We start from the raw sequence: 12,220 nt of genomic DNA on the forward strand, positions 1-12,220 counted from the left end.
AAAATAAATAAAACAAGAAAATATTGAATAATTTTCCATCGTTATTCACAACATTTAGAACAAAATACAATTTTTAATTAAAAATGTGGAAAAATATATTTCAAAAAAATATATCTGAGAATTTTTCCTTGTATTTTATTCAAAATACTAAATAAAATATACATTTACCTTTACTTTTGAATTTTAAAAATGTAGAAAATAAATAAGACATGTTTTTCCCTATATTTGAAAGACTTTTGAATAACAGCCAAAAATTATTATTATAAATGTTTTTTTCTGCTTCTTTTTTAGTTGAAACTGAGAAAAAAATCTGAGAATATTCAATATTAACTTATGAACTACCTATTACAGTACTTTACATTCATCAGGTTTACAGCGTATGTGTTGTGGTATTTAGTCAAACAAGAAAAAATATTCGAAACCATTCACTGCATTAGACTAACAAATCAAATATCTGCCAGCCTACTCAAACCAAATGAATTGGACATTATCACCCTCAATGACCAGCAATGTTCATTTATTAAATAGCGTTAAAGTTATGAGAACCATTGGGAGGTCGCTGTAGTGTTTCCTTGGTTTCAGTGTTATAAGTGGTAATTTGAAAACGTTAGAGTGCAGCCCGGGTTAAAGCAACCCTAATTTGTCCATCACGGGCGTTGGAAGCCAGCGAGTTCAGAGTTGCCAATGGCAACAATAAAACTGTGCTAAAGAACAGCTCAACACCCACCCCAAACCCCCAAACAAATAGTTATTCAGCGTAAGCCAAGCGCACATGAACACCTTAACACCACAGCGCCTTACAGTGGCGGCGTCAAGCAAAAGCCCCCGAAGGTGACTCACGAGTTGTCAGTGTGTGCAGTTGCTTATTGTGAAGGCAGTTTTTCCATACAGAGAGGAAGTAGAACACTAAAATTATGGCTTCTTTATACAAGTAGGAATATTGTCTTCATTTTTGGATGTTTTCTCATGCAATAATTAGTTTGGTTACATTCTATATTTGAAATGGATTGGTACTTCATTTATTGCCATTTTGCATAAACAACCACAACCACAACAAGAACACAATTTTGCAATGTGTTTTTTTTGTCATTATTATTTTTACTAAACGATAATGCTCCTTTTTTGGGGGTTACTTCCACGTACTATATTCCCAAGCCAGAGATCTCAAATGTATTTTTGTAAATTGATTTCTCTATAGGGAGAGGTCACATTTAAGTTTGATCCATAAAAATCAAAAATATTTCAGTGAACATTGAGATGTTTTCTGAAGCTCAAGTTTCATGAGTCCATTTCTCTACATCAATGTAGTTCTTTTTTTGTTTTGTTTTTAACACAAAGCCACATTACAATAGGATAGCAGATATCAACACAAATAAATCTTACCCGTATTTTAAGGTCTTACAAATGTCAATTTCTGTGGTAGTTATAATCAAACCCTTCCATTTTGTTATTGTGTTTCTCTGATTGTATGCAAAACATTATCTTCGATTCCAAAAATGCAATCACAGGATCTGCCTTGTAAAAATGCCGGACTGGGAATATTGCAAAAAACTTTAAGGCGGTGCTTCATTATTGGCGCGCCACTGGAGGCCGCACGCAAAGCACTTGGGTGAGCAAACCATGAAGACACGCATTGAAAGGCAAGCATACACAATAATCCTATTCATGAGTTTAAGGTAAACGTTGGGCCGCAAAACAAGCAGTGCCTTCAAACAAAAAGTCCACATGCACTAAAAGTGTGGATTTTATTCTCCAGTGTCTCTGACATATATCCGATATTCAAGTTGTATAGTTCAAATTAATTACAGTAATGCCTTGACATACGAGTGCCCTGACATATGAGCAATTTAAGACACGAGTAAAACTTGAGAAAATATTTACCCTAAGATACAAAACTAATTTTGATATACAAGCATATAGCCAGCCAGGTGTGGCAAACGCGAGAAGCTGATTTTGAGAACAACATGGGCATTGTCTTTCTGGTCGCAAATCTCTCGTGTAAATGTCTGTCGTGCACTATGGTGTACGGGTGGTTGAGCTTGCTCACTAATACAAGAGGAATACCGTATTTTCACGACTATAAGGGGCACCGCATTATAAGGCGCACCGTCAATTAATGACATTTTTTCCATATATAAGGCGCACTGTATTATAAGGCGCACTGTATTATAAGGTGCACTGTCTATTTTGGAGAAAATTTAAGACTTTTAAGTGCGCCTTTTATAGTCGTGAAAATACGTAATTGGTATTGACTTCCAGGTATGAAGCACTCACTACACAGTCACCTCTAGAGCCAGCCAGTGTTGATGTTTTGGATTTTTTTGTATAAAATCTTGCAGTGGGGGAGGAGCTATATGACCGAAGATTTTGTAAACTAAGTTGGCATCTGCATATTTAACAGCATTGTTTCAGTTCAGGCGTTTGTGTTTTTTTGATATCCGACAGTGGTGGTTTTTCAACGTTTAAAACAAAATTAGTTTAGTGTAATCGTAAGGTTAGATTAAATTTATTTTTGAGTGTGTCTGCAGCATATTCCGAGTTCATATAAATTTGTTTATGTTATGCTGAGTGCATTGCCGTGCAAAAAGTCTGTCTCTGTCACTCTGTCTCTCTGTCTCTCTGTCTCTCTGTCTCTCTGTCTCTCTGTCTCTCTGTCTCTCTGTCTCTCTGTCTCTCTGTCTCTCTGTCTCTCTGTCTCTCTGTCTCTCTGTCTCTCTGTCTCTCTCTTTCTTATTCGTGAAATCCATCTAATAATAGTACTATTAAACATCATAACCACTAGTTATTTGTTACTTTGTTAATAGATGGCAAATTAGAACAAATAAAAATGTTTTTTCCAATCCAATATCCTGCTTTTTTGGGTTTCTTTTTTAAGAGGGTTGGAACAAATTTACTGGGTCACGCTATCTCCAGTAAAAAATGCAACCTATACGTCCCAGTGCTCATAAATATCTTTATGCGAGGGAGAAGCAGCGGGAAGAACAGAGCGATGCTGTTCTCATATGCAGACTCTTGCATACTCGGCCACCCGGACGGCCACATCGGGAACCAGCTGGTATTCTCGTATCTCAAATTTGTCTCGCATCTCAAATTGGCTCTGAAATATCCTCGTATCGCAAAATTCTTGGATGTTTGGACACTCAGATGTCAAGGCATTACTTTATGTCAAATTGCCAAATATCAGCGCCGATAATCGTTCAATCTATAATGTGAGTTTGACAACTCAGGTGCAAAAATATGTGACAACTGTATTACGTTGTCTTTTTTTTTAGTTTGTATTTCTGTATAGTACATTGTTTCAGGTGTGGTTGTTATTCAATGGCTGCAGAGTATAGTAGATACAAACATTAAGTTTGCATACAGTTTACTTTTCTTTTGTAATTGATTTAGTAGGAAAATCATAGGAAAGCTCAGGTTAATTTTTCAGTTTGACAATTAGGCTTTTGTCGAGTCAATGACGATGACAAAGCCTATGTCTGATTATTATTATTATTGTTATTACTTATTGGTTTCTTTGTTTTTTCATGGTAATTTTTATTCATATCAAAATATTAATTGCATTTATTGTTATGATGAATGTATTATTCATTCATTCATTCATTTATCTTTTCCTCAAGGTCGCAGGTATGATTATTATCAATGTATTACATATCTGATAATATATTATTTATTTTTAATATTATCATTTCACTTTCTTTAATGTAATCATTCTGCATTTAAAATCAAAACATAAAAAGCTCTTAGCCATGTGATCCAGTCTAATAAGGATAATAATTATCTTTGCCATAATTTTAATAATTACTCCACGGATCATCATTTTTCAACTGAAGATAGAAAAATAGCTTGTGCTGTTTTGCTGTCATTGAGCGACACGAATAAACTTCTCACCTGTATCTTGATAGGCCAGGTGAAGTTGCTGACATACACAAAGAAAGTGATGTTAGGACTGTTGCGGAAGTCAAAGTTCTCGTTGGAGAAGCTGTTCTTGAATTCTCTGATGTTGCTGCGTGACACAATGGGAACCTCCTCGCCACTTTGTGTGCCAGCTGGACCCGTCCACAACACAAACAAAATACTTTGTTAAGTCTTTCAGTGTCATTGATTAAGATAGACTACCAAAAGTGGGGATTATTTCATCCTCCTGCTATGAATTTCAGCCTTTCTCACATGAATTGTGATTATTTTAACCCAAATAGTACACTCATTTAACTCACTAGACATCCAGTACAATCCTTCATTCATTTTCAATTAGTCCGCCACATCCAATCCATTTTGACTAATTTATAAATCAAATTTAGAGCCATGATGAACAAGTGGTAGAAACGTCCGCCTCACAGTTCCGAGATCGAGGGTTCAGCCCGGTGGGTATATGTGTACACGTGTGCATGTGTATCTGTGTCTGTATCTGGATCCGTATCCGTATCCGTGTCTGTGTCTGTGTCTGTGTCTGTGTCTGTGTCTATGTCTATGTCTATGTCTATGTCTATGTGTATGTCTATGTCTATGTCTATGTATACGTATACATATATACACACACAATTGGGCAGGGGTTACCCAGACATCGACAACACATCAAAAGGTATGTAGTGGAAACTGCAATGAATTTAATATATTAATCATTTCGCGCAACTCGGTCTGACTGTAGCATATAAAAGAGGTTCGTTGCTCCCATGATTTAGAATTTCAGTACATCACCCCTTTATTTTGAAAATGTAAAACGAAGGTAGTCGCTTACCTGTAAAGCTGGAGGCCCATGTAATGTTCAAGTTGAAGTTCTTGGACGCATTGATGAACATGTCTAAATCGCGATTTGGCTAAGGAGGAAAAAGATGGAAATAATAGTCTTATGCAACAAGTGACACTCAAGACAGCGAAAAGTCTGCAACTCACCTCCTCGGGTGTAGCGACAAAGTTGATAGCTGTGTAATATCGGTCATCTTCCTGAGACAAGCTAAAGGTGAACTGGTAGTCGATCAGTAAGGTGTCTGGTAGAGCAAAAGTCAGCATTACATATTCCTGTTACATCCAAATTTGAAAATACTATTTGGTAAATATTTCAAAATGTTATATAAATTACTTTTTAGTGCCATTTCAGTAGATATGGTTCTATTTGAGTCTTGATAGTTTATTTTTGAATGACAGAATTCTATCATTTCATTTGTATGTAGAAATCTGTGAAAGAGACCGTTTAAGGCCATATTGTCCATCCCTAATGTCATGATTATGATTGTATGATCGCATCCCCAAGCAATCTGTCATATTTTGTGAAATCTGTAAGCACTTTAAGATGAAGTATGGGTGTGAAGTGTCGGTAAAATGAATCTTATAATCGCTGCGAGAGATTGATATTTTGGAAAGGAGTGCCGATGATGGCCACCTGCTTGGAACACTCAAGTCACTGTCGAAGATTGTTATGTACATGGATCCTCAGGCTAACCTGTTTGATGCAAACCTGCTGCCAGGGTAGGCTATAAAAAGAATAGGGCAACCCTAGAAAAAAAGCACGTTGAAGAAAGATGCCATTGACTTTCAGCCTCATTCGGAATGAGAAAGATCTTTTTCTTCTCACATATACATTGGCCCAAATCTACACTTATGTAGTTATAAGAAATATAGTATTTACTTAATTTTTTGGTATTATTTTGCTGTTTAGTTTATTGTTTATTATATTAGTATCTGAAATCCACAAGCCAAAGTAAATAAGAAGGCGATTCTTTTAAGATGGAATGGCTGTCGGAGTATGTGAAGATAGAAGAACAAGCGGTGAAATTGGGTGAAAATGGTCTCCTCTGCAAAGATGCAGCGAAGCGAAAGTTGTAAGCAAGTTCTCTGATGGAAAAATATTGCATGTAAATGGAAGCTTGACTATCTCAAGTGACACATTTAGCCGAAAATGCATTTGAATGAGAATGAGAAGTGAGAGACAGGACAGACGTGGAAAATAAGGTAAAATGAAGTCAGATTTGTGCATACTCTAGAGCAGGGATGGGCAAACTTTTCGGCCCGGGGGCCACATTGACTTTAAAAATTTGACAGATGGGCCGGGTCAGCGAAAGATACGATAGATATAAAAAAAACTGCATCCGTTAACAGTACATATGAAACATAAACAGAAAAAGAGAACTAAAGTATTAACATACTCATCAGTCATTAAAGTAAAAAGTATAAAGTACAAAGGAAACTAAAAAAGAATGTATTAAGAAATATTAAAATGTAATTTAAAAAAAGATAAGAGGGGCTGTAAAACACGAAAAACAAATAAGAGTGGACAGAGCTACTGCCACTGGCTTCCGTTGAAAACACCTTATTGGTTAAAGCAGTGGTCTCAAACCGGTTCCACATAGGGCCGTTAGTGGGTCCTGGTTTTTGTTCCAACCGATCCAGTGCCGACATTTTAACCAATCAGGTGTCTTTAAAATAAGTAGCACCTCACTCTAATTAACTGATTGCACTTGCAAAAGGTATCCTTGTTGAGTTGGAATGAAAACCTGCACCCACTGCGGCCCTTTGATGACCGGTTTGAGACCACTGGGTTAAAGGAAGAGTGCTCAATACACCGATTGTGTTATACCAGTAGATCACCAAGGTAATATTGGTAGATCACATAAAAAGGAGATTTGATCCAGTCTCTGTGTTTCCTTGGCTAGGCTATTATTTAGCATGTCTGCTCTAATCTAGAGCATGAATCGGTAGTGAATTTTCACTTCTGTTCCCTCCCTCTCCCATACATGTTGATAGACCTTTCATTTGAATATAATGTGAGGTCTACCAACATTCTGCGTAACATAACTACCGTGTTGGCGAAACTGAACATGCTGTGGCTCTTTGTGGAATAGTTTGAACACCACCAAGTTAAATCAAAGTCTTTGTCAGGTTAAATCGGCCATAAACTAAAGAGAATTGAGTTTATTCTTGTGATATTTTCATTAGTTAGTGTGCAAATGTGCAAGAAAACATGTACATATATTTTGAGAATCATTCTTTTATCTGACATAAAACCATCTTACAAAAGGATATGAGGTGTCTAAATACAGTGTGGCAAATAAGTATTCAGTCAAACACCAATTGTGCAAGTTATTGTACTTTAAAAGTGTAGAGAGATTCTGTAATTGTCAATATTTACCCATGTTGGCAACCTCAACCATGAAAGACAGAATGTGGAGAAAAAATGAATACCAAATACCAAAAGTTTATCTCAATATTTTGTTATGTACCCTTTATTGGCAATAATGGAGACCAAACGTTTTCTGTAACTCTTCACAAGCTTTTCACACACTGTTGCTGGTATTTTGGCCCATTCTTCCATGCAGATCTATAGAACAGTGTTTTGGGCTACCGATGGGCAACACAGACTTTCAACTCCCACCACAGATTTTCTATGGGTTTGAGATCTGGAGACTAGTTCGGGCACTCCAGGACCTTGAAAGTTTTCTTAAGAAGCCACTCCTTCGTTGCCCTGGCTGTGTGTTTGGGATCACTGTTATACGGAAGGAGATTTTCACTCAAAATCTCTCGATTCATGGCATCATTCATTCTCTCCTTTACACAGATCAGTTGTCCTAGTCCCTTTGCAGAAAAATAGCCCCAAAGCATGATGTTTCCACCCCCATGCTTCACAGTGGGTATGCTGTTCTTCGGATGCAATTCAGTATTGCGCATTGTGTTACTAAAAGTAGCCTTTGTTACCCTCTGCAGGTCATTCACTAGGTCCCCCCGTGTGGTCCTGGGATTTTTTGCTCACCGTTCCTGTTATCATTTTGACACCACAGGGTGAGATCTTGCATGGAGCCCCAGATCGAGGGAGATTATCAGTGGTCTTGTATGTCTTCCATTTTCTAATAATTGCTCGCTCAGTTAATGTCTTTACACCAAGCGTTTTACCTGTTGCAGATTCAGTCTTCATAGCCTGGTGCAGGTCTATAATTTTGTCTCTGGTGTCCTTTGTCAGCTCTTTGGTCTTGGCCATAGTGGAGTTTGGTGTGAGAGACTGATGGTGTGGACAGGTGTCTTTTATTCCGATAGAGTTAAAACAGATGCTATTCATACAGGTAACGAGTGGAGATCGCATTAGACCTCGTTAGAAGAAGTTAGACCTCTTTAACAGCCAGAAATCTTGCTTGATTGTAGGTGACCAAATACTTATTCTCCACTCTAATTTGGAAATAAATCCTTGAAAAATCAAGCAATCTGATTTTCTGTTTTTTTTCCACATTCGTCTCTCATTGTTGAGGTTTACCAATGTTGACAATTATAGGCCTTTCTAATCTTTTCAAGTCGGAGAACTTGCACAATTGGGTAATTTCAGATCCTTTGACGATAAGACAATTTTTTTTTACCAAAAACCTTAAACACAATTCATTCATACGACTAAATACTTATTTGCACCACTGTTTTTACTTGATATATTGTCTTTTTCAACCAAATTAATTGAAATTCCATAATTAATGATGGTTGGTTTGAACGGTACTTACAGTAGCAAGTGCCTTTGAGCGGGTTGCCTTGGTAACGGTTCTCCAGCTCACAACTGGAAAACAAAATCAAAAGTAAACACCCAAGTTAAGGGATACATTAAAATCATGGTTACTTTGTTCTGCTCCACTGAAGCAAAAAACAAAAGATGAGCATGAACAGTATTTGTTCAGTGTGTGTTAAAAAGTAATCACAATCCGTCTACGGGCGTTAATGAACAGATGTGTAATGTCCGACCCGCTGTGCGCCAGCGAGCTTTTCTCAGCGTGTGGCCGGCAAAAATCAAGCTGGGCCTTGAAATGGTGCCTACCGTGGCACTTATTTAATGGCCACGCGTGACAAAAATGCAGTGTGGACCACGGGGAGGTATGAATTTGTGCCACAATAGAAGAAATTGTTAAGACAACCACATAAAACACAACATAACAGAAAACAGAATGACAGTACATACTGTCAAATTAAAATTCATTCATTAATTATACATCTTATTTCATTCATTTGTTTTCTCTACTGCTTATCCTAACGAGGGTCACGGAGCTGCCAGAGCCTATCCTAATTAACTACGGGGGTAGACAGAGTACATCCTGAATTAGTCGCCAGCCAATCGCAGGACACTATGATTCAGACAGCCATTCAAACACCCACCCTTATGGACAATTTAGAGCAGGGGTCCTTGAGAGCTGCTATCCAGTCTATTTTCCATATCGGCCTCCTCCAACATACTTGAATCAAATGACCAATTCATCAGCAGGCTGTCCAGAAGCTTGATACCGATCCCAATTATTTGATTCAAGTGTGTTAGTAAGAAAAATATTACAGGTTGTCCTCAAAAAAGGACAGTGGGTTAAGGACGTTTTCAATAAGGCTGCTCTAGGCACAGGAAAAGAAAAAAAAAGAAAACGGCAGGGAGAATTCACTTGGATCTTTTAGTGGGCCGGCTCGGTGTTGTATTACATCTTGAAATGGCTTATTTTGGCCATGTTATTCTCCATTAACATTTATGCTCTGTGTTAGTCTCTATTGCTAACATGCAAAAAACACATTGTCATCCTCCTCTTCTCGTTGGTCTGGAACTAGCGTTCATCGCGCAACAGCGCCCCTTCTCTGTAGAGTCCGGGTGGTGTAATTACAGTTTAAAATTATTGAATTTTTATCAACTTTTTCATTATATCGTTGACAAAAATTATTTCATGATATTTAACATTGTTCTTTTATCGCCCAGCTCGAAGTACGAAGCAGAAAAAAAACTCATCATGTCAGCTTCACAGCCGTATCTACGGCATAAAGGGTTCCCACTAGCCTAGGGCCCTCGGAAAAGGATATTTGTAGCCGTCTTACGAATGTTCGCTACTTCTTTCTTGGTAAAACACGTTAAATTCATTTGATTTATGCCGCAATGCCGTGCTGCGTCTTCAGCATAGCAACGTCACTTTTTTGGTCACTGTGATCATGTCTCATTCTTTCTTGGGTTCATTGCCACTTAGGAGGCATTTTCAAGGACGATTCAAAATTCAAACAAAGCTGGAATAAGCTCGGTGTAGTGTTTCTCCACACGATTTGAAATATAATACGAATAAACCAGGAAATGGCAAGACGTCGTCTTTCTTGGACTTTTATATTATTTGGGTGTCATTCTTCTACGGTGAAATATTGGTTCTTCAGCGCTAAGTGCAACCCAAGTCAGTGCCAAAGAAGCCGAACCCTTACTCCCCCCATTTTTTTTTTCCCAGCATGGATTTTGACATTTTTTAGAACTTTTTTATACGTAATACAAAAGAAACACGAGTACACTACACAAATGTTAGGGATATTTTTCGAATTCTTACTAGGCACAAAAAGCCATTCAAACACAATTGTGAAGGAACCCACTCAATCTTTTTTTCCAGTTTTGTTCATATTAAGGTAAGGTATGCCTATTACTCATCATGCATTGTTATTGGTGAGTGCTTGCATATAAAGTATGGTTGTTTGATAATAGCAAAGATGCTAAGTTTACCGACTGGAGTGTAGAAAAAATGTGTTTCGCAATGGTGGTGTTGAATTGAAATACCAGGATGGGCTTCTTAAAATCCAGTTATTAAACATTTAAATAATAACTGTTTCAGTCTAACAGATGGTAATTAGATGGATAAAACTAACGCAAAATAACATACCTGTTTAAAATCACAAAAGAAAAAAACATTTTGACTGCATTAAGTAAATTGTTAAAATAAAAAAATCATTCGCTAAATTATACTTTTTCTGTGTATTATAGCAAGACATCCAATCCATTTGAACTTGGAGAAAGTAGCAACTACTGCTTTTCTGTAAAAAGCACTAAATGTACAAAGTTTACTCACTTATCAGCCAAGAATGTTAAATTAATGATGTGAAGATGTGAAAGCTGTCAAGTTGAGAAGCAAAAAAATGTCATGGTACAAATAGAAACTTATCCAACTAAAATAAGAAATTCCTCATGTGCAAATGTGAAAGTTTTCATATTACAAACTGAAAGTAAAAATGTATATTGTTATAATGGATATCCATCATGCTGTAATGCGAAAATATTTTGATAATTCTAAAACGTGGAGTTTATTATGTAAATGTGTGAAAATTATCATGTTAAAGAGAGTGCTAAAATATTGCAGTCCAAATTTATTGAATGTCTATTAACAATGACGCCAGAGAAGAACTTACAGATGGCAGCGGTCTCCTTTGACGCCTTTGGTTGTACAGAAACATTTGCCATTGCTGGGGTTACACATGCTGGCATGCCCGTTACACTTGCACGCTGTGGCAAAGAAAAAAGGTGCAGTTAATGGGTGAAGAATAAAATGTGCCTTTTTAAGAGCGGTCTACTGACGTTGGCAGCCGCCGCCATTGGTCGGGTCACCGTAAAAACCCGAGACGCAGCTCTCGCAGTGACGTCCAGTGGTCAGGTCTTCGCATTTTTCGCAGACGCTCTGATTGACGCAGCGGCTGTGACCGTTGCACTGACACGCTGAAGGGAGGAGGGCAAGTGCAACTTGAAAATTCTGTGCATGTTTCATTGTGGTATTAGAAGGGGTTTTAGGCTAACCTGGGCAGTGAATGAAGGACCAGTTGTAGAAGGCCTCGGCGGGGCACATGCTAGCGTTAAGGGCGGGAGGCGGGTCGGAGGGCAGGCCTGGCAGGGTGGACGGCGCTGGCACCGAGGTCTGGAAGGGGCCTCGGTATGAACCCTCCATGCATTGGCCTTTGCCTGTGTTGCTGGCATCTGTGCACCATCCGCAGCCTGGGTGTTCCAGACACTGGCCGCAAGTGCGGTAGCCTGAACAGTTCTCCGCTGTTCCACACAATTCACAATCAATAGTTTCATTGTCATTGACAGTTTTTCTGTTGCTATAACACATTTTAGTGGACAAAAAAGAGGGTTTGTTTAAGTTGTTGCTTTGTCCCTTTCCCTGGCTTTTGGTATTCAAGATTTTATTTTTTGAGCACAAATGTACTATTTAAGTTCACATTAATGCACTCTCATTCCTGTGTCCGGTTCCCCATATTTCGGTGTAAACGACGCAAAACACACTAGTAAACGTAACAAAACTAGGGTGACACGTGTTACTCAAATGCAGTTCACTACATCAATTTGTCGGGCAAAATGAAATTAAATTATGTATTTACGTCATTTTTCCTGTGAAATAAATTTACCGTATTTTCACGACTATAAGGGGCACATAAGTCTTAAATTTTCTCCAAAACAGACAGGGTGCCTCATAATCCAGTGTGCTTTATA

The 12,220-nt window shown here is 37.9% G+C and overlaps 1 protein-coding gene across 3 annotated transcripts in view; it reads right to left on the bottom strand.

Annotated features, from left to right (window-relative positions):
• atrn (attractin) overlaps nucleotides 1-12,220 on the bottom strand; it is a 57,452-nt gene that overhangs the window by 19,487 nt on the left and 25,745 nt on the right. For all 3 annotated transcript variants that reach the window (XM_077730628.1, XM_077730627.1, XM_077730626.1), the window contains 7 exons: nucleotides 11,528-11,773; nucleotides 11,312-11,449; nucleotides 11,146-11,239; nucleotides 8,472-8,524; nucleotides 4,891-4,985; nucleotides 4,736-4,814; nucleotides 3,889-4,046 (listed from right to left, as the gene is read on the bottom strand). In XM_077730628.1, coding sequence (XP_077586754.1) covers nucleotides 3,889-4,046; nucleotides 4,736-4,814; nucleotides 4,891-4,985; nucleotides 8,472-8,524; nucleotides 11,146-11,239; nucleotides 11,312-11,449; nucleotides 11,528-11,773 — 863 coding nt within the window. The remainder of the gene's footprint in view (nucleotides 1-3,888; nucleotides 4,047-4,735; nucleotides 4,815-4,890; nucleotides 4,986-8,471; nucleotides 8,525-11,145; nucleotides 11,240-11,311; nucleotides 11,450-11,527; nucleotides 11,774-12,220) is intronic.

Source organism: Stigmatopora nigra, chromosome 13 (assembly GCF_051989575.1).
Source record: "Stigmatopora nigra isolate UIUO_SnigA chromosome 13, RoL_Snig_1.1, whole genome shotgun sequence".
Lineage (NCBI taxonomy): Eukaryota > Metazoa > Chordata > Actinopteri > Syngnathiformes > Syngnathidae > Stigmatopora > Stigmatopora nigra.